The sequence below is a fragment of the Echinococcus granulosus genome (assembly GCF_000524195.1).
Source record: "Echinococcus granulosus chromosome Unknown EG_S00067, whole genome shotgun sequence".
In the NCBI taxonomy this organism is placed as follows: domain Eukaryota; kingdom Metazoa; phylum Platyhelminthes; class Cestoda; order Cyclophyllidea; family Taeniidae; genus Echinococcus; species Echinococcus granulosus.
Window position 1 is genome coordinate 235769 of NW_020170447.1, and position 22623 is coordinate 258391.

Genomic DNA, 22623 nt, shown 5'->3' on the forward strand with positions numbered 1-22623 from the left:
AAGACAGTCACTCAGGAATGGTTTCACCGGATTCTACCTACTTCTCCGGCATTACATCTGATGTTAGTGAACATCTCACCAATGGTTTGTGGCTACAATTTTGGTATCTTTTTATTAATGACTTTTCCAATTGTACTGAGTTAACGTCGTTGGATTGTTGTTGCTAGCATTGTTAAAATACATAATTTTTTAAATGGCTTTATATGGGCTTAACTTTTGAAATGTAAAAATGCGATTTTGCTTTTAGGTGATGTCGTAATTACAAAGTATGTTAATTTGTTGCACTTTTTCATTATCTTTCCTAGATTTTTATGCTTTTGTTCGTGATTTTTATACAAAAAAGATATCTGTGTGCTTTATTGCCTCTTGTTTGTAAGATACTCTCTTTTTCACTCTACGTACCTAAAAGATATTCTTACTCTTATCTAGGTTGTCGGCAGAGCCGAAATCGGCACCCTCGATAAAACTTTTCACCATTGCATCAACAGAGGGCTTGCATCTACGATCCCACAGTGTAATTTATGCTCCACCGCATTTTTTTACACCATAACGAAGTATTTTTACTTTATTTCTTTTTCCATTTAAGGATTCAGTTTTTGTGGCCGCGGAGCGGATGACCTCTTGTGTTGATACTACTACTCATACAAAATGTCGCTTTGCCTCGGAAACCACAGCATCGATTCTAAAAGCTGCGGAGCTCCATCAAAATCTGCTAAATTTGCGGCTTTCTATGAACCTGCTCTATACAGAACGTTTTCAACTCCAGAAAGAACTTGATGGGATACTCATGTAGGCTTTTCTTTCCTCGCCTTCAGTCCTATCAAGGTGTAGTTAATGTCAGTGTGTGGTCAGACTGAAGACATTTTAGTCACTTTTTTAAAGTTGCGAAAACTTGGGAGTGTCTGATTTTTGATTTTGAAAGATCTAAAAAAGAGGTTTTTGGTGCAATTCTTATGCCATATCTTCCAATCTCCATGAATGCTAGCCACTAATGGGGGTAATGAAATTTGTCGGTATTTTGATAATTATATATCCTTTTCACTACCTATACAAACTATTTTGATAAAAAAAACCGTTGTCTTTGTATTGAGTTAGTTACTTTTTAAGTTTGTTGCCTGATTCCGGGACCAACCCATTCCTTCATCGGTGCCCTTGCCAAGTTTATTTTTGACTCCGTAAACAGAGCGTCTAGTGTCTTCCTCAAAAAGGCATTTTACATCACGCGCCTTCAATTCTTTCATTTTTGATCTCTGGTAATTTTAGCGCATTTTCTTTTGCGATTTTAGGCGTCGTGAAAATCTCCTTGCGGAGCATCAAGATCTTCAAAGTGCTCAATCATCTACAGTAAGTAAAAGTGTTCCCAGTCTTTCCATCTCCTTAAAGATCGCTAAATCCGAGGCTTTGGATTTTACATGGGTGCAGGTTGTAAGAGAGTTGGCACAGCTTTGCCGGGTAAACTGCAGCGGTATAACGAGAATCACGTGCGTATGCGAATATTGGCACACTGGGTTTGGAAGAAGCGTGTTTTTCTATCTCTGTGATGGGTTAGTCCTCATACAAATAACACCAGCAAACTCAACTCGGATAGTCAGGGAAATAAACTGATTAGGATCCATTAAGGATGGTTTGACATAGTCTCTGGCATAATAAATGCGCCTCTTAAATCTTTTGTAAATTCAAGCCGCCAAATATGCAGCGTCTTCTTGAACTTCGAAAAAGCTTGGTCCAGGAGTCCGAGAGGACTGCCAGGCTGCTCGATGCTGCCATCCAGGCCAAACACAGTGTCCTGGATCCAGATTCACTAGAGGCGATTAATAACCTTGTTAGGGAACACCGGAAAGAGCGTCAGAACATCGCCAATCGCCAGTTGAAAGCATTGGAAGAACAGATAGACCTTCTGAAGCAGTATGAGGACAGTGTAAGTCCGTTTTGTTATCTGTGTTGACTTATAAGCCTGTGCTCTAATAATCCCACGAGAGTCTAATCCTTTCATTTCATAAAAATCTCTTAATCGGTAGAACACATTAGAGTGGATCATCCTTTTTACCTAACCTGCACGATCTTTTGCTGGGCTACACAAAATAAGTTAAAAATCTATTCATTTTTGTGCAGTAGTAAATGAAATAAATGCATAGATATGCTTAGTAGAATCCGGACATTTTCTCAGTGAAACTACTTGCAAGAGGTTTGGCGCGTTAAAAGACATTTTTCATATCAATAAATACAGCTACTTGTTTTAACCGTTGGACACACTTCGGATGAAAAGAAACTAGAAAGGAATCGAATGCAGCGGCATTTAGTGTCGGCAGATTAAAACGATCCCACTTTCAAATTTTTAAACAATGCTCACGTAGCTGATATTTAATTTGCTTTGGTGGAAAACATTTGAATGTTTGCCCATAAATATACAGAAACATCGGGACACCGTGAGTGGAGACACAATTGAACGTTGTCGCCCCTTCCACCTAAACATGCTTAAAGTTCATTGCCACCAGTTCGGGTTTCCCTTGTTGCAGTTCCCAGTGTTTCCTCAGATGGCCCGGTGAGGCATAGAGCAGTGTGCGGGAATGGCTTATTTTTAATGTTCAGAGAGGCTGAAAGGCTTTGAGCACGGTTGGAAGGCCATTTCGCCTAGCGGAAGTGAAGCCCGGGAGGACTGACGTTCCTGCGTACCCCAAAGCGCAGTTAAGCAAAATATCGCGTCACCAGAACTTATGAGCCTGCAAAAGGCCTTGCTGCCAGTGCAAAGGAAGACAGGTGGGTTGGCAACAAAAATGACATGATAGTAATTTGATGAGTGAGAGATGGACGTTGAGTGAAGCCAAATTTTTGTGATTGGAAGCCGCTGCCATGGCGGAAAACGCGCTTCATTTGGTTAGCGATGTGAATGCGGAGCGGACGGTGGAGCGTGAGAACCTCGCGTTGCACTCTTGGCCTCGAATTTGCCACAATCTCATCATCATCACTCCCACAGAATTAAATCAGGTAGCTCAACCACTCAATGAGGCTCTTCCTATTCAAAATGCCTCACTACAGCACAGTAGGGTGAATAAGTAACCCCACTTCGTAACAAACTCAGACACCCTCTAAGTATTCTTAAAGACGCACTCATTCGTGAGATATCTCCTAGTTGTCAATTAACGCCGGATGGAGTGCAGCACCTCAGCTTTCATTTACACCTATCTGAGTGGAAAGTTCTCGCGAGAAAAAAGGCTCCGACACCACCGCCTACTCTCGCATAGGTTTTCTCAGCGCGTGTGCGGTCTATTCTTGATGAACATCAAGTGTAGTGAAAAATTTGCAGATGAGATGTGAAACTGGGTTTGAAGTGTTGCCTATGCGCACAAAGTACCATCCTGTCTCCCCACCTCCTACAGCTGGTGCGGTGAGTTGGCGCGACTCCAAATGAACCAATCAGGCTGCGAGGAGTACCAAAACCGAAGCCAAAAAAATTTTCACAAATGCTTGGGAAATTTCCCTTGATTCAAGATTTGGAAATAATTGTAGAAAGTCAAAACGTCTTAAACTTTTGAAAGGTTGGGTAATTTTTAATTTAAATCTGTCAAAAATTCAAAATAATAACGACAACATTGATAAAGAACCGTTTTTTTTTAAATCTCCAAAGATTACAAGGGTTCAAGCAATCCGTAAGATTCAAATTTGTTTGAAGTTTCGGGAAAATTCTGCAATTCTTGTACCACATTGTAGTGGTCTTGTTTACTTTTTTGTAAAGACTTAAGCATACGACTTAAATTAAGGCTGACCGAAAGTCGTCGTTCTGTTGCTGTCAATATGAGTGGAGAAAAGTGGGAAACTGCCATGATTGCTCTCAACTGCCGTTGATTAAGTCTTGGATGGGAGGTGCGCAGTCTGGAACATTCCCCGCAAACTTCACAAGAAATGCAACAGTCCTGAATGTTAATGCAAAAAGGAGGAATAACGAAACGGAACTCGGACTGGTAAACATATCCGGACAAATTTTCTCCTCAATGAACAGAACGACGTCTCCTCGGTTTGGAGCGTCTCAGCATTACGTAATTCTTTCTGTGTGAATGAATTTTACGGTGTAGTAATTCTATTTACAAATTGGTTCTCAGCGTCGCCCCTCCAGCCTTCTGATAACACAATTAGTGCTGCCTCCATGGAGGAGACAGAGAAGGTAGCGGCATTAAGGGAATCTCGAGATCCACGAGAATGTCAGTTGAGTTGAGAAGCAAAAATTGCCCGAACTCAGACCGATCCTTTACATGTTGTGAATCGGCAATTGTATCGAAGCCTAAAAGACAGTGACTGCTCTTAAGATGAACATATTTTTAGTATGGAATCTTTAAAAAAGCAAAATTTCCTCTGACTTCCTTCTGTGGACCATAATGTCTAATTTTTTGACTTCTTTTTTGCACTATGAAGCGTGGCCCTCCTTCCATGCGTCGTTTTATCAGTAGATACTAAAACTGCGTCGTGGAAGGAATGTGCCGAAAATCTGGGCTTGAAAAGTTACCAGGTGCAGTGTTCTGCTGACAAGAATGTATTCTCGAAGGCGATCCAAATTAGCTCAACCCGAGTACTGGATAATGAGGTGTTGAAGGCGATGGTTGTGGAAGTGGTGGATCAAATTACCCGCCTCTGGTTCATTTTTTCATTCGCCACTGAGCAGTCTATTTATTCTTCCACTCACCCCTAACTCATTCGATGACCAGAGACTGTTTGCGCGGTTTTCGGTCTTGCTCTTGGCAAAGACTTGACGTGACATCTAGGAACCTGTGGAATGGATGCGCTGTACAGCATGGATATGAGCCAGTATATAGGTACGGCATCCTCCATTGTGCTCTCTACGATGTCCCTCTTGCCTTAAACGGTCATTATATTCCAATCACACCAGATACTCTTCCATCTTGTCCGTTCTACAACCCGATCTTAAGCCGTTGAATAACTTGGAGATGTATAACGAAGGATTGCGTGTTGCTCTTAATACCCGAAACTACTGGGAGATCAATGTGTCAAAAGTAACGACGGAACTATTTCTTTTCGAATGTGGTTGCAAATTATTGGAAGAAATTAAGTAAGTCTCGCCCCTGAACTCACCAAATAACTTTGCCGTTGAGTTTAAACATGGTTTTAACATGGCTAATGACGAAATTCACGTCTATGTATTACACAAAGTAGTCAAAGGGTGTGGACTACCCACATTCATGCCCTGTTGGAGCAAGGTCAATAGCACCTCGCCCCGAGTCAGCCCTGACGGTGAAATTAGGCGAGCTACCAAAGATAGACTTCCTAGTGTCGTACAGAGTGGCTGAGAACATCTAGCCTTGGCCATATAAGTAAACTGGGGGGGGGGGGGGTGGTAAATTAGCCTTCTCTCCTTTAAGTCTCGTTCCCAGCGAGCCCCGTGGTTGCTTTTGCGATTAGACTGTCGCAACGTAAATGCTTTTCAAATCATCTCACTAGCCTAGAACGGTGATGGTGACCTTATTTTTTGGAGTCGAGAAGGCAATTATGTGTCCCGTCCAGCTGCCCTTTCTGGACTGAGCCAAGAGGATTCACTGGCTTTGTAAAGCTAATGGTCTGGGATGAAGTACTTCTCCAAACTGGACTTGTCGTCGACAGCCCTTATTGTTGTGATTTATCTGTCTAATCAGCCATCTACTGTATGTTCCTTCCCTCCTTGAGGTTAAGGTTTGTTAACCGGCCAATAAAATTGGGACATTTGCCCTTTTGAAGCGGAGTCCCCTATCCCTGCCACTAGTATGCTGCTCCGAGTCTTCTTTGAGTTCGTAGTAGCAGTGTGGAGGACAACTAACTACTCAGTGTAAGGCGCCACTAAACTCTAGAGACTTAGCTGAGTTGGAAGAGTCCACATTCAAAAGGGACACTTTCTTCGTCAACTGATATAGAAAGCGGGTTTTGTAGAGAATAAACAAAAACGTTTATTGGCATTTCAGGCTTCCCAGACTCGTCTTTTGAATTACAACATCAAGATTTTTTACGTCAATCGCCATCTAATGAATTGTTTTGGTGCATTCCATCACCACCTCGCGCTGGGAGTTTGACGAATGTGACATCATTAAGAGACCCTAGCCAGGCTACAATTTACTCCACAAAGAGGGCTCTTTGCCTCCATAATTAGTCCATTTTACTTTCTTAACTGTCAGTTGCCAAGAAAAGGCGATTTTTAGCACTTGCGACGGTATCATCGTGGTACCATCAAAATTAGGCGAAGGGTAAGGTGAAGCAGTATTTCTCTCTTCTATCCTGACGCGTTTTATCCCTGCCTTTTGACTGGTCTTAGACATGACCATTTCTGAGAAAGAAAATCTTCCTACAACATTTAAAGTTTGTTAAGTGGATAGATCTCGGGCGCAATTGCTGCTTGGCCCCTCAGTGAGTGAGCAGTTGCATCTTCAGTGCCACTGCCTCCCTCAAACAGGCATGTGGTGCTTTGAAAGTGTGTATATAGTGTGGGAAATTGAGTATGTCGTACGGAAGGAGCGAACGAATGTTACAATACAGAAGCCAGTCCCAATTAAAAGTTGTTCAGTAAACAATGCGGAAAAGAAGCGTTTTGTAGCATGCGTGAATAGGATAAAGAACAAATTTATGGCGCTTGAAGCTTATTGTCTGATGTGTTGCGCCCATTTGGTGTGCAACTTTTATCACGGCTTCCCCTTCCTAATGTCTCAATGGTGACAACAATCAAGACTGGGGAGTCTTCCTGACCATGATGCGCCTCCCCTTGGATGACTCGTAACCAGGTTCTGACTGGTCGGTCCTGTGACGCCATCTTTTCTGACAAATTTGGCAGTCTCGGAACCGAGTTAACTTCCGTTGGTGAGGCAGACATGCCCGAATCACATTCATCAGTTTAGTGCAATTGACATTTGATAATACGCGACTTAAAAGTAGGCAAAAGGGTGATGGAGAGCACAATCAGGCGAAGCAAACCGAACCGATAAAGTGACGTCTATCTGTGCTTTGCATGTAAGAAATTGTATGTGCTTAATAAAATCCAGCAGGTTGCAGCAAGCCCTTGTGGAAAGATTAGCCAAAATCGGTGTCAAATTTCATACCTTCATTTCTGGTTATCTCCACTCCTTCTAAGTACCCATTTTCATTTGGTTGAGAGATGCGTAAACGGTTGTTGGGAGAAAAGACCATTAATTTGTAAAGAAATATCTTTTTAATTCTGTTGTGCAAAATTAGGTGGACTTGATCTTGACGATGCTAACTCCTCTAGTTAGACTTTAACAGCTAATCCTACTACTTTCGACGTTTTTATGTAACCAGTGAATGGAACTTGAAAAAAAAGACCTTCTGACTTCTTAATGCACCATGAAGAGGAGGCTGGTAAACTTTAACCATGAATGTAGCGTCCCGAGTTTTCCTTGAGGTTGTAACAAACCAAAGTACCGTGAAGGTACATATATTGCTAACTTGTGGAAGAGTGGAGGGGCTACTGACCTGCCTCGGAGGTCCTACTGCAGAGCGGAATTGTAACTTGTAGTGACTGAAGTGCCCTCGTCATTAAACATATACATACAGCGTTAAGCAGCATATCCACTCCCTACATCTATACTACTTATTTAAGTGAGCCTACCACCTTTACCTCGCATTTAGCCACTTTGTTCTGTTCGTGGAAACGTATAAGTTGCACCACATATTTCTTATACGTGCGTAAAGAACACTTTTGAAACGTTCTACCTTCGCTTATCTCGACAGGTGGTAAATATTCTTTTCGGGTAAATTTATTCTAACGCATTTTCATGACTTCCTTGTCAGAAGCTTCACATTTAATCCACTTCCAGGTGTAGGGTTTGACGAAGATGTGTGCTTCGTTTCACAGCTCATCTGTAGACATTTCCTTCTGACAGGAGAAAACGAATCCCTCACCATTTTTCCCTTTGGTAAACAGACATTATTGTGGTGGAATTTCGTTTTGGTCATAGAAGTATGTTGTGGCGATTGACAGCAACACGTCATTCCCCAGGATCCAGTAAATTTTCGAATAGACCTGTCACTCACTCCGCTCCACTCAGTTTTGATACTTCGTTTACTTATTTTTTTGTGAAATTCAGCCCTCTCAGTAAAGTTGAAGGATACTGGACCTCAAAGTTCTTTAATTTTTTTCTTTGTTTACCAAATAAGAAATAGAAAACTTTATAGCGCTATTCCACACTAATGAGACGTGTCGATTTCTCCCTGAAGTCGTGATAAGCCAATCTTGTGGGGGGGAAGATTATTTGCTAACCTGCAAACAGACTGGATGACTCCTTCAACCATGCGCTGAAGTTGTGCCGTCAGTTAAGCGGCTGCCAAGTGCTACTAACCACAGATCATCAACAAGGACGATGAGGTGGGTTCGCGTTTTGCGGAGAATACTACTTATTAGTGGTGGAATGTGATGCTGATGTGGCTGATGCCTCTGATTATCTTTCGGAAAAGAATTTGCTGAGAAGTAGTTCCAAAGACTGGACGATGTTCTACACTGAGCATATTGTGTGTGTTGATCGTCTGTAATAGAAATATTTGCCCAAAAGCAACGAAAAGAGATGAAATCTCGTGTCCTGCAACTGTAGCATAGAACTTGACCTCTCTCCATCAGCAGTTGGTGTAGACAACTCGAATTTGAAGATCTGTCATCGGGAGTTTGGCCATCCAACGCAGATTCTCTCATCTTTTTAGCACTTGCTAGCTACTGGGATGGTGTTATCCTACTGTTGCCACCCAAATAGTGCCATGAGTCTCTCCCACAGCCATTTTAAGCCATGCCTTTATGAAAGAAAAGAGGTTCCAGCCTTCCAAGAGGACTGGAAAGTCATAGGCCCCGCCACCAAAGCGCAAAATTGAACCAAACGCTGAAGCGAGCGCCAAATCACCTCACTGAATCGGTGATGTGGTGGAATGCGTTCATCCACTCCCAAGGTAAAATTACATAAACGAATGTTAGCAGGTTGAACTGCGACATCGCTTTGCACAGGCAGACTGCAGAAGCCTCCTCATTCTTAACCATTTATCAAGCCTTTCTCCGTGAAACTTTCGGGCTTTTTGGTTGTATCAACTTGCCTCAGCCATTAAATAACTTGTTTTAAGAGGAAGGGATTTCCTCTGAGAGAAAAAATTTACTTAGCTCCTCAGATTAACAATGAGCCTAACTGAAAAATTCCTCTTCTTCCTCTATTAATAGACCGGTAAAAATCGGTCAAAATCGGTACATCTACAGCAAAGGCTACTGGAATCGAAGAATCGTCTCCGCACCTTTTTGAGTGCTGAACTTTCTCGAAAAGCTGCCCTTTTAGAAGAGAAGACTGGAATAAAGGTAAACAGACTGATCAAGTACCTCCTGATTGGCATGCCGGTGCTAGTCTTCTGAACTAATTGTCTGTCCTTTTAGCTACCGGAAGTGGAAGTCCCATCTACAAATGAGGCGAATCGAAAAATCCGTCTAAAAATTTTACGTTTTGGGCTGGAGGAACGGAGGAAGTAAGCATGAACTTTTTTGTGCGTGACTCAAATGGAGAGTTTTATGCCGTTCATGTATCATGCAAGTGTCCCTCCAAAGTCCGAATTCGGTGGAGATGTCTGCAACCTCGGAAAACATTCCTGATTCTGTTTTCCGGATGTTTCCACATTTCTTGTTAACCATGGAATGTTCTAGAAAGTAGCGCTTTCGCTTGCTCCCTCCGGATTGACTGACACTGAACACAGATGGACTTTAATTGCGCTGCGACTTGTTATGGAAGCAAGGTCAATCAAATGCTGTAGGTCTGGGAAACGGAAAGCATCAGATGTGTCTGACATCATCCACCGGCCACTTGGCCCTCACGCGAGCGCAAGCCCTGTCCATTGAGCACGCATGTTTGTCAGGACTCAAAGACTTCTGTACCGAGGCCTTTGTCCACTGATCACTCGAACTTGGGGCTCAGTGAGATCCAGGCTCACGAACACAGACAGCCGTCATTAACAGACACAATTCCCTCAATCTCCTTTGTCGTCTAAGAAGATACGTAAGTTGTCCACCGGAATGAGAGTGATTAAAAGAAGCTGGCTTGGAGAAAATTCATTCCGTTGTTGGTATATCTCGCTACACTGGCTTCCGTTCCGCTCTTGATATAGCCATCCACCACCTTTCACTTAGTTTCAAGCCTCTTATCAATTGAGCTAAACTGGCGTGCATGGTTCAGGTTTGTCTCCTTCACAAAGCCAGTTCCGAGGCTGCAGAAGTCCTGTGCCGAATTCGCTGCATGGTGTGTGGCAAAGGCTGGCGAACTAACCGTTCAGAAAGCTGATTCAGGCTACGAGGCTATCAAGGGAAGACGCATCCTATTCAAAAATGCCTTCTTGTTTTGAAAATGACAAATTACGTGTTACTATTGCCACAATAAAATCATTTGAATTGAAGGTGTTAAGATTAAGTGTGAGTACTGCTCAACGTGAGTGGCTGCCAAAAGGTCATTGCATACCTGCATCACCCAGGAGGAGGAAGTCGTAGTAAAAGCCACCCATGTGTAGTGACAGATGACAGACAATAATTTTCAATGAGCGCTCTTGGGACGCTCACACAACACCGTCTAAATGTATCCATTTGTCCACCCATTGGCTGCGAAGCAACCTTGGCGTCAAAGCCGTAGGGACTGCCACCCTAACGTTTGAGGGCATAGATCACGTCAATCGCAGTGGCGGTCTTGCGTTTCGCGTGCTCAATCTACGTGACAGAGTTGCGAATGACATTCCCGAGAAAGACTTAGAGCACACTGTGAGTCTCTGACTCTGTGGATCACTTCATTTCTGCCACATTTGCAATGAAACGTGCAACTTTTAGACTGTGCGCTGACTGGCCCGTAAGGAGAAATAGCTCTTGTATTGCTATGAAGAGAAAAAAGATGGCATTAATTAGTCCTGTTTGATCCCCTCACGACTCAACCTACACTTCCAAGACACTTCAGCCCTAAAGAGGAAGACTATGCCTGCCTGGTGGAGCACCGTAGACGCGATTGCTCACTTGCTATCTATCTATCTGGCTGCTATAACGAAAAAACTTCAAAATGCTCGAGAAATACTTCTCCTTCTCGTAGAGAAACTGCCTAGACTAATGAATCAGTCGAAAAGTAACGCAATACTAAGCTTCACCTCTTATCGCCTCAAAGAAGGGTCTATAAGGAGAGCCTGCGGACCGCTTTAGGCTTAAGGGAAGGGAGAGAGGAGAAGGAGGATACCGCCTGCCCCCCCCTTCCCTACCGTCACGGTTCCTCAAGCAGACACTCATTTGCGAAATAAACACGTCAAAGTTTTACTTCTACCTGGTGCCGATTAGAAAGTAAGTAGCTTTCGATTAAAGAGATGGCCCTGCCTTAAGCGAGAGGGCTACTACCTTCGTATGGTCCAAATACAAGGGTTGTTTCAATGAACTTCCTAGATGGCAAAGCATACTGCTCTCCTAGTCTGCTCTCCCACCCTCTGTCATTCGTCACTTCATTGCAACTTGTCACCTCGTTTATGATGAAAGGTGAAGTATCGGGCAAAAACATCTCAACACATTAAATCTTTGAACTTAGGAGGCCATCCAAATCATGCCTTGATGATGGCCATTAAACTGCCGCGTGGGCGTATGAGCGCGGATCCTTTTAAGCTCCCGACTTAAAATGACCAGAGATGAAAATTTCAATACCACTGTCTTTGATGGCGACATTTGGTAGTGGAGACACAGGGTGGTGTCCCAATCTCACTGATTCACGTCACTTTGAGTGGTCTTTGCCTTATACTATTTGTAAATGGTAAAGACCAATCAGAGCGAAGTGAAGTAGGGCGCCAGTTCCAAGACGCTTTGGAATGTTCAGCAACTGGACTTAAAAAAGGAAACTTCTGTAGGTTTGAATCAGGAATTTCTTCTAAGGTTGCGACATCCGTTCCAACTAAAGACTTTGTTTCCAAACTTGGGTCGTACCAGCGGAGACGGCTTTGCGCTTTCACTACACACGACACCCTTATAGAGCAATCAATGTGAATAATTTTTCAACTACCTTTCTTCCAGGATGGTAATTCTCGTACTAAACTGTCAGAGTAGCTAATCTTATTGGACAACTGTTGTCGCACGGTATGCTCAGGAGTGATTCAGTGCCACCTCTATTTCCGCCTTTACCTCTTCTGACGGCAGCGCAAATGCGTGATAGAGGCAATAACAACATCCTGCTCATGCATTTTAAAAACTAGTTATTGTTAAGGAGGCACGTTATAATTTGGTTCCATCAGCTTTTCCCATTTTTACTTAAGGGGTCATTTCCAATCTCTTGGAATGTCTATCAGTCAATTATAATATAATGCCCTTTTACGTCAGTCCTTACTTTGACAAAATAAATCCGGGTTTGTATCTCATTCTGAAGAGAGTAAAGGAGGACTTACATGGGCTAACTTGGCTTTTATTGTGGTTTATTTTAGGAAACTGCAGCATTATGAAAACACGGCTGCAACACTTGCTGCAAAACTTGACTTCATGAAGCAGGAAGCTCACAAGAAAAGTGTTTCATTACTTGCTGATCTCTTAACTTCAATAGAGGTTCAACAGAAGAGCTATCGAGAGTTTAGACACCAAGTTGAAAGAATGGTAGGTATTGTTGTGAATTTCTAACCGGAGTCCTTTTTTAGCGCCGTGAATTGGATGAGACGAAGGTGAGTTCGGAGGAGAGTACGGAGGTGACGATTGAGGAGAGAAACCAGAAACTCGGGGCTCTGACAGCTAAAATTAGTGCTATTAAAGCAGAGATCTGCCAATTGAATGCACAACCCGCTCTCGCATATCAGCAACTCGATGCCACTAAGTGAGTTGTCTACTGAAATTCAGTTTAAGTAGGGAGGGTTTTCAATAAGGTACTTAAGAGATTAAACCTTGGGTTAAAATTGTTATTACCTCTACGGTATATCTGGAACTCCTAATCATATTAATAAAAAAAGAAACCATGCCCCTAAATCCTTGTAAACTTATTTAATTTGCTTAAATTTTTTGCCGCGAGTCTTTACGGAAAGGCTAACTAGAGCAGCATGAGGGTTCGCAGCTAGTGAGCATAAAGGCTGGGAGGCTGTGTGGCCACGACCACCCGAGCAGGTCAGACCGCTAAGTGAAAGTTCTCGCTCAGACCACGTATCTGGTCACTGTGCAACAAAAATTAAGACTTCGGTTCCGTAGATGGACCGTGAATTTGACGCATCTTCTACCTTTTTAAACACTCACGAAAAGTGCACTTTCCGCGCTTTTCCTTTTATCTCGACCGAAGTCGTAAATGGTCAGTTTGACAATTAGATGTGCTTTCAAAAAAGTCCGAAAAGAACTGCTGATTGGTCATTTGGAAGATTTCCTCCTTAATTCGTTTGAGGGGAACTTTGCTGTTGTCGCACAGAAGGTCTGGGAGACCGTAGACATGGTCTTCAAAACTCGACTTTCTACTAAACACGAGGACGGAAGAGCGAGAGTAATTGGGCGTATACTTAAACAAGCATGAAGTTAGTACAAACAAATAAGTAAACCAGTAAATGGTTTAAAAGGGTCAAGACCGAAGCACTTGATGTTTTTACTACGCGTCACCTTTTTTTCTTTAAGAAAAGAAATGGAAAGTGCAATCTCGGAGGCGAAGCAGACTTGCACCCGAATAAAGTCGAAAATTCGGAAACGATACAAAATGTTGAAGAGTCTTCGACCTATGGAAGTGGAAGTATCTGCCGTAAGTCTTTTCTTTGTCTCTCCTCTACTCTGCTGGCCTAGTTACTCTATTTTGAGCATTTCCGAGTTTCTTGTCACGTTGAGAGGTACTGAGACTTCAGGGTACGCTCTCAACTCCCTTCTTCCATGAAAAAATCTTGTCAGTAATTCGAATACCCTCCTGTTCCACTACTGGTCATAATACCAGCCATAGGGTCAGAGCACCCAGTATAATCTGGCACGATTCACTACCGGCCTCTACCTTTTCTCAATGAAATACGGCTTTTGTGTAATTGTTCTATCAAATTCTGCATACTCCCAGATCCACTGGAAGCTGTCAAGAATTGAATCTAACACTGTGCCTCAGTTCCACCGCCCCTTCTTTATTCCTAGAGGTCGTGGTTGTAGCTAACCCTGCAAGCCGCTAAACCGATAGAGAGAAACTCGTGTCTCGCAGCACATGGGGGTCCTTTAACTTGCAGCACCCAGATCAGCCAAGACTCGGTTCCCTCCTTTTAATGCTTTTTATATGCAATTTTTGCGGCTACCATGGTGTCAGCGTGACAAGATTGACAGTAGCAGGCATATGACATAATCTAGTAGGAATAATTATCAAATGCTACTACTTATGAGAGTATTACTTTCAAAGAGCCATGATAATGCACTTTCCTCCCCTTTTTTAATCAGCTACTTTGCTATCTCTCCGTTTCTCTTAGCGACTTCAAAAACTGGACGATTTGAATCACCGTTTTTCTGCTGTTAGTAAACGGTATGCCACACCACTCCTACTGACTGCCTCACTAATCAAAGCGCACAATTTAATCAACAGCATTGCATTTTAAATGTCAAAAATCATTTTTCCAACTCCTTTTTTGTAAGGCTTGAATTCGCCGAAAATTTGAATCGAAAAACACAGGAAGCACTAGCTCGGCAAGAGTTGAGAGTGGAGGATGCAAAGTTGAAGTTCAATCGAGTGAAAGAATTGGTGAGGATAAAGCGTACTTGACTTTTTTACAGCCCATTTTTCCACTTCCCTTTTAAATTTGTGAACTAATTTTGACTTAATCGCTTTAGTTAATCAGATTCGGGCTACAGTTAAAGTCGCAGTGGTCCGTTAGTTTTGACTTATTTTTACTACTAGACAGGGCAAGAATTTTGAAATTTTTAAGAGAGGGAGTGACGTTACTCCTTAAAGTTATGTTCTGAAATGTACGGAGATATTTTCATTTTTGTAGTACGCTGAAGAAAAACGCGCCCAATTGGGGCGCATGAGGGAACTAGAGATGGAAAAGGAGGAGTATATGGAAAAATTGATGTGCCTCAATCGCAAACTCGATCGGCTGGGCAGGCAAAAACTCTTCAAAGGTGTTCAAGGTGCCTACAAATGGCTCATGGCAAGCTTTGGTGAGCAAATCAAGAAAAGCGCTACTGAATTACGAGTAGTAGTCATTTTCAACCTAGCCTTGTAGCGTATCATGCTTAGCTAGGTGAGTTTTGTGTGCAGAAAAATTGGAGGCCTTCAGCAATTACTTATTTCATTCGAACAAGTTCTGGTAACCTTAAAAAACTCTTCCATCTTTTTGGTGGGACTCTTTTAGGTTATTATTAGAGCTGTCAGAAGCATAAGGGATATATTTATTTCCTGCTTAGTAAGTCGGTACCACCTCATTTCAGGAATTCAATGTTTCCAGCCTCGGTTTTGATGTTTTATTAATTTTCACAAAATCATTGTTCTTTGTGAAAACTGAGTGGTGGAACTTTATTCCGATCAAGAATTTAACCACTCAGTGTTGGTTCAAACATCTGCTATTTTCGTAAATCAAAGTGCTTCATTCTCTGTTGCGCTTGCACTTCCGACAGTTCAACGTTTCAATAGCTCAGATTTTTTGCTAATAGCAGTCTTTCCAATCACTTGTTATTTCATTTCAAAAAGAGCCGATTAAGCCATTCCCTACTACAAAGCAGACGAGTTCACTCTGCTCTAACAAATGGAATTTCTCCTTTTAAGTTCCACTTGACTTGCAAAAAGGATCAAATCCTCCCAGGAAAATAAGACTTATTCTTTTATCTTATGTATAGACGTTCAGGAACCCGAAGAGGAGGAGGAAATTGACGAATTTGTTGGAAAACGGTGCACCATTTTCTGTCAAGAGATTAAACGTCTGCAACAACACTCCGCGTGGCTGGAGGAAAACTTGAAAGCTGTGCAATCGAAATCCCTCAGTCGTCAACGTATTAGTGCAATTAAAGCGGTGTTGGATCGCGGAGGGCCTCAAACAACGTCGTAGGTCCCCTTTATTACCTTTCTTGTGAATGGCTGGCCGCCAGACATAAGCGAAGACAGTGATGACAACAAACTTTGGAGAGGCAAATAGAGATAATAGCTGGAAATCCATCAATACAAGCTAAAAAGCTGTACTAGTTACCCGGTTGCATCCTACTCTTGATCTGCGCGTCAATCTGGATTTTAACCCCTGAATGCCGTAATTGTAGGCAAGGTCCTCATTGGGTTAAGCTCAGCCAATAAAAATTGCGCAAACTCAACTAATCAAAATTGCACCACCTATTACAAAGCGTGTTTGATTGACTCTGACAGTCTGTTAGTTTGTAAACATTTCGTTTATTTTATTGTTTATTCATCTACCATTGAATCCCTATACTTTGTGCATGAACATAGAGTAGTATTTGTGAATTAGCCCAATTTTTTGTCCAGGACTAACGTGACAAAAAGGAGTCTTAATCGATCTACGCGACCTCGTCCAATCAGTGTGATTGAGACCGGCACCAAATCGATTGCTCGTCCCATCACACCGGGACCACTCACAGTGCCTAGTCACATAGAGAGTCGACGCCGGATGATGGGCTTTGGGAATCCAACTCCATCGCAGGGGGCTCCTGCCGTTTCTGCCACTCAACGCCGCCTGGCCTACTCGCAAAGTCTTCGAGAGAAACACAAAACTAGCAAAACATCACTGGCATCACATTCCTTTCAACGTGAAACACCGACTTCGGCATCCTTGTCGTTCCGCACCACAATACCCCTCATCTACACGGCCTTTCGGAGTACAAAATGCACCGTGTCGAGAACATTCGATGGTGCTATCTAAACCGATTGTGTAAAGAGATATAAATAGCAAGTGTACTTTCCTGAATTCCAAGAGTACGGGCATAGCTCCGTCGACTGTACTATGCCAAGTACTGGGGTCAAAAGCCGAAGTCCATAGTGCATGCAAGAGTAACTACCTCCCAAAAAAGGATTGTAATTGACAAACGTTTACTTTGAGGGAGGGCGGTTTGTATTGCCATTGTGTGAGTAAATTTGTCACCCTAAGATGTAGTTTAGTAGTGAATATATATTGTTTCTGGAATATAGCAAACTTAAGCCCGTTCTCTTAAAGAAGTCAAGTTTACTCCCTCACGAGTCTCGCAATCGATATCGATCTTTTGACAATTTGCGTTGCGCCGTTCTGACGTTAAATAAGTCGAATTTACTTCTGCGTGAGTCATGCCATCGAGAAAATCGATATCGATTTTTAGCTATTTGCTTTGGATGTGTCGTTCTCACGTTATTCCGAGTTCGTCACCGAACTGTAAAATATACTCTCACAAAATACAGAAATGCATCACAATGAATTTATCCGTTCTCAATTAATTACAACAAATGTGCTTTAATGGGAATATAAAGTTAAAAGCTATTCCTTGGCATCCTTGTGTGCCCAAGCCGTAAAACGTTTGAAAGTTAGAAATATGATCGTGCCACTGTTTTTAGTCCAGCAGCCAAGGAACAATACTTTCCAAGGGGAAATCTTCTGCGTAATCAAAGAGCAAGATTAAACATTGGATGCCCCAGGCGTTTTCAGCTCAAACGAATAACAGATATGTTTTAATTTAATTCCGTTGTTATAAAATGATGGGTAAATTGAGGAAAATTCCTTACATCTACATCAAAATTTGTAGCCTGACTATGACTAAATTTCGCTTAATTTAGGCCTATCAACAATGGTTCTGTAATATCTTTTTCCCCAAGCAGGAGATGTAGGCGGCATTTGTTGTTCCTGCACCAGGTTGCAAGTCGATATGATTATTCAAAAAAAATGGAAGAAACGCAGGAGAACAGTGGACAATAAATACAGTAGATGCACTAGCACCAGAACTCCTCCTCCTCCTTCCCCAAGGCGCCCGATGGACACTCGGACTATGGTATAAAGTCAGCATGTGTACAGGAGGTCCCACGGCACATCTAAAAGGTACACGTACGGGTAGGGGCCAAACTAGGTGGGAGCACATTGTGTTGTGCAGAAGGGGTCTGTATCCGTGTGGAAGATGCAAGGGGAGTTCTAGGTGGGATGATGATGGATGGTATGGAGGGTGAGAGTTGGAAACTCACCACTCAACCCGCCTTCGGTCTATCGATGCTAACTACATCCTTCGCACCGTAGAAGTCATGGGCGAATTACTTCCCACTTTATTCCATCATTTTTTATGGGGCTGTCATGGAACGGAGGTAAAGGGACTTGAGCAGTGTCAAATCTAACAAACAGAGAGTGTGAAACAATGAGATCTCAGTGGATCTGTGGGAGCTAAATGGACGTTCGAGGAGGATTGGTAGTTGGTATGGACATGTATTTTTAAGCCAGGATTCATGGAAAGTAGAAAAGTCGATGAGCTTCTCTCCAAGAAGGCGAATTGTAACACCCAAACACTAATTTCGAAGGTGGACAGGACTCTGAGTCAAGGCATGGGTGCAACTCTACTACAGAGTTGGCCAATAATAACGGCTTTCAGTTGGTGTTAAAAGGTTTCGTTAAGGCCGCTGGTGACAGGATGGTAAGCAATTGTCGTCGTGTGGTAGCATTCGAGTAAACTTTGCAGCTTCCACGATCAGGCAGACGTTACGTGCGAGTCGCGATCCGTGGCGATTTTCACTGGTACTCCAAAGAGGGGCTTATAAGACTGGTGCTCGGATCACTGTCAGTATGGGGGCACCTTTTATGGACATTGCTTGTGAATATCGTGTGGAACAAACAATGCAGGTCAACGCGTAAGTACGTATAACTGTGTCCATTGTCGTGCATCCTTTTGCATATTCAAACAGGTAAAGCGGTTGCAGACGAGCTCTGATGTGGTATAAGTATTGGGGTGTTACGGTAATGGAAACGCCCGTAAATAATGCAATAGAAGGATTTTAAAAATGTTAGCAATGTGGCACCTAATTGCACTATCGTCCTGAAAGAGAGGTAACTCGCAAAACCTTATGGGCAGGCGCTGTTGCGATTCTTCCAATTCAGAATGGACGCTTCATGAATTTGCATATGGCCTGAAATCGCGACACCCCCAAGCAGACGCCTGAAGTGCTTAACCGCGAGGAGGGCTTTTAGCGGCTTCGTCCAAACCTCCTGAACTTGTTTACGTTGGCTGAAGATGTCGTAAGAACGTCACTTATTAGCAACTTTTTTCAGCAGCTTCTTCTAAGCCACCTGTCGACGAGGAGTAAGTTCACCGCAAGGTCAGGAAAGTCAATTCCCTTGGGGTAGTTTTGAGAAAGGTAGGGTCTCGATGGCTTCGTCGTTAAGTTCCAAGCACCAAGTGTCATTCTGTAAGAAATCTGTGGGTAATCCAGCTAATTCGGCCTAGCAAAGACTAAAGTGACCAGAGAAGTTAATGGGGTCTAGTATCGATGGGGTTAATGGCACGAACTGGGGCGTGGATAATCTCCAGTGGCGGGAACCTCTTCTAACACGGAGGGAATTGTTGATGTGCCTTCGAGTCCTCACTGATTTTACTCCTAACTAACAGCTATTCGCGTTTCTACCTATTACATGTAGTTAAAAGCTTTCAAAGAGAGTTCGCAGGTATTTTTTTCTGCATTGCTGGATATTTACTGACTGCAAGGATGTTGTTTGCATCCGCACAGCGTTACGATGTTTTAAGTGGAATACTTACAAATCCAAAACAAGCCAAAGGGAGTCGTGCTAGCTAAATTCGGTGGTGGACTATGAATACGAAGGTTTCATAGGGGAAAGTGGAAGCATTGTGAAAGTGAAATATGGGGTATTCAACAGGCATCGGTAGCTTTCTCGATTTGTCTTGGCTATTAAGTGAAATGGCGAAGGCCACGGATTGCTGGAAAGTTGCATGATGGTCTAGTCTAAATTGCGTGAATATTTTTTGTCGGATGACTTTAATTTATCTGGAGGAAAGATTTGACGGTCTCACCAAGGTGTGAGATCCCCTTGAATGAGTGTGATCCACCAGATTATGGTTAGTCAGACCATGCTTTGAAACTGAGTAAAAAAGGCTAAGAGCTTATTGTCCAGTATTAAAGCTATTCAAAAAGCAACAGAAGTGGCTTTGCCGAGAGCAAAGTGTGGAGTGCCTCTTTTTAGAAATTTCCGTGCGCTTATATTGACAAGCAATCCGAAGGGCGAAGGGAAGGTAATGCTGATGATGGGATGTTGGACGTTGGACGTCATAAGCCGTTCAGCATATCCGTGGATGACTATGGCATTAGTCCCCTGGGGGTATATGCAGTAGAATTGACGTCGTGCTGTCTAGGTCTAGGGAGGAAAACGCTAACCTTCTCCCTGGTGTTGATTGGGAATTTACGTGCGGCACAGTCATCCTTCGCGTAGAGGAAGAGGCGAAGAGTATGCCCAGTGACACTTGCTACTACAGCTGACTACCTGGTTGATCGCATTCATCGCAAGCAAATGTAGGGTAGGAACAAGAACAGTGCATTTTCCAACCTCACCTTCGAGGCGACCGCTGGAGGAATGGGTGAAAGCACACTCATTTGGAGGGAGAGGAGCAGGAAGGGCGTTTGGAGGCGGGCAATCTCAAGTGGATGGACGTATTCGTTTGGTCAGTGGACCGTCCAGGAGGGCAAGGAGCAGGCGGCAACTTTCTCAAGTTTTACATTTGTGAATAGAGGTTTAAAGAGACAGACATAAGCTGCAGATTGGAGAATCTGTAACGATCTACAGCAGAAGCGTTAAAAGTGACGTCTACCTCCTGTAGCTACTCCAATTTGTGATGTGCAGGAATGCTGCCAACAGCTTAAGGGGAACTAGCCCTGAACCATTGAAAAAAGTGCGTTGCGAAGCTGTCCACGGTACTTGTGAGAATTAGGTGGGCATGCAATGCCTCCACGTCTCTACTAGCTGCAGAGAAACCAGATAGATGGATATGGCTGGACAAAATTGAAGTGAGGAGAACGCGGCAAGGAGGGAAAAAACGTAATACCTTAGCCCCACGAAGGCCTCTTAAACTCCGTTCCTTATTAAATGACAGCTTTTAGGTCAGTGTTCCCACGACTAGTGATGAATTCCCAAACACAACAAAACTTCACATCCACCGGAATTACCAAGAGGGGTCAACGACACTGCGGTCAAATATCTTTTCCATTGCAAGCAAATTCAACGGCTGTCGTGGCTGTCTCGTGAATGCTCTGCCTTACAGTGCCGACTACTTTATGGTGGTCGAAGCGGGACAGTGGCCATGGGCAGCGCCGGGGACGACGCTTAAAAGGGTATGGGGCCAATGCAACAGTTTTATTGTCTTTTAAATTCTTCGTTTTGATTACCCTGGCACTTAACTCTAAGCCGGTTGTTCTTCCACCTCGCTGCATGGTCTTAGGTCCAAGACGGTAGCCCTTCAGCCCTCCTGAAAGACTCGGAACGGGTTGTGTTAAAAGATAGTGACATAGGCAGAAGCGCCAATTTGTGGAAATTTTTATGCTACCGTTTGGCAAATCTGGGCAATTTCATCCAAGAAAATACCCATCCTTCCTTCTATTGGACTTAAAAGGTAAAAGATTGGGTTTAACGCGAAAAATAATTAAATGATTATCATTGCAGCAATTAAAGAATGGAAATTGAATGAAATATGTGACACATAAAAGAACTCAAAATTCAAGGGGTTGGTGAGCAGAAACCAGGCGTCTAGCCGAGTCTGCCATGAGCTTTGTGTACCTCTTATTAACCGCCCGCTGAAGCCGCGGCTCTAAAGGCGCGTGGACGTACTCCAATCTGTGTGGAACCAGAAATGAGGGGCGACTGCTGTATCGATGGTAGTTGGTGGAACGACCTCTACTGCCGCTTCTGCGTCTGTATCTGTTGCGTGGATTGACTCGGCCTCGATAGTGGGCAGTCAGACGAGGCAGCGACGAAGTGAGTCGTGGTGGTGGGTGGAGCAGACGGGCCGAAGTGGCAGGTGAGGCACGGGATTGGGCGTTTAGGGCGGCGATCAGGGATGCCGATCCGTTGCGTTGATGTGGAACACTCCAGGAACGTTGTGTGTAGTTTGCTGAAAAACAATCAAAAACCCAAAGCTGATATCCCTTCACAATCAAATCAACCCATTATAGCAAGGAATTGGGAAAAACTGTAGCCAGTTTTAATGATTTTAGAAAAAATTCTCTTTAGTTTCCAGTTTTATTTAAAGGGTTTTAATCTGAGCAAGTGATATCAATAGACGACTCCAGGAGGGCATTGTTTAGCACCCGTATTAATTTAATAACCACTGTAGAAATCTGTAATACTCCAGTAACGAGACATTTGACAGATGTGAGTCGCATTTAGCCGCCTTCGCTCTATGAGAGTTTGATGATAGAGCAAGGAGAAGGTGATTAGCATTACTTCGAGAAACATCAGAATGGGGATGCAGATAAGGGGTGGTCAGTACCACCCACACTCCACCCTTCCGTTCCCCCAATCGCCTGACAATAATGGGGCTCTCTTCCAACCAGTTAGCAAGACAACACTGTTCTGCTCCCAATGTACGAGTTTTCCAGGCACACGATCCAGTTGCATTGCATTGTATTGAACCGCATTGAGAGGGTAGATTTCAGCAGCAGTTGTACTTGGCGATTTGGAATAAACGATTGCGTAACTCGTATCGCAAGTTTCACATCCACCCGCCCAACCACTCACACACTCATA

The 22623-nt window shown here is 43.3% G+C and overlaps 2 protein-coding genes across 2 annotated transcripts in view; one reads left to right on the top strand and one right to left on the bottom strand. All coding sequences in view use genetic code 11, as the record gives it.

The window, feature by feature from the left end:
- Window positions 1-17: 17 nt before the first annotated feature.
- Window positions 18-16791, top strand: EGR_06989 (hypothetical protein; the record flags this gene model as incomplete). The annotated part of the gene is made up of 17 exons (XM_024496238.1): window positions 18-103; window positions 430-514; window positions 587-789; window positions 1287-1344; window positions 1384-1452; window positions 1682-1922; window positions 2843-3045; window positions 9182-9313; window positions 9389-9477; window positions 12430-12595; window positions 12637-12809; window positions 13586-13706; window positions 14401-14453; window positions 14564-14669; window positions 14920-15088; window positions 15764-15968; window positions 16398-16791. 17 exons carry the CDS (start codon window positions 18-20, stop codon window positions 16789-16791), a joined length of 2553 nt encoding a protein of 850 aa, XP_024349355.1.
- Window positions 16792-21587: 4796 nt separating this feature from the next.
- EGR_06990 (hypothetical protein) overlaps window positions 21588-22623 on the bottom strand; it is a gene marked incomplete at both ends in the record, with an annotated part of 2299 nt that continues 1263 nt past the window's right edge. The window contains one exon of the mRNA XM_024496239.1: window positions 21588-21988. Coding sequence (XP_024349356.1) covers window positions 21588-21988 — 401 coding nt within the window. The remainder of the gene's footprint in view (window positions 21989-22623) is intronic.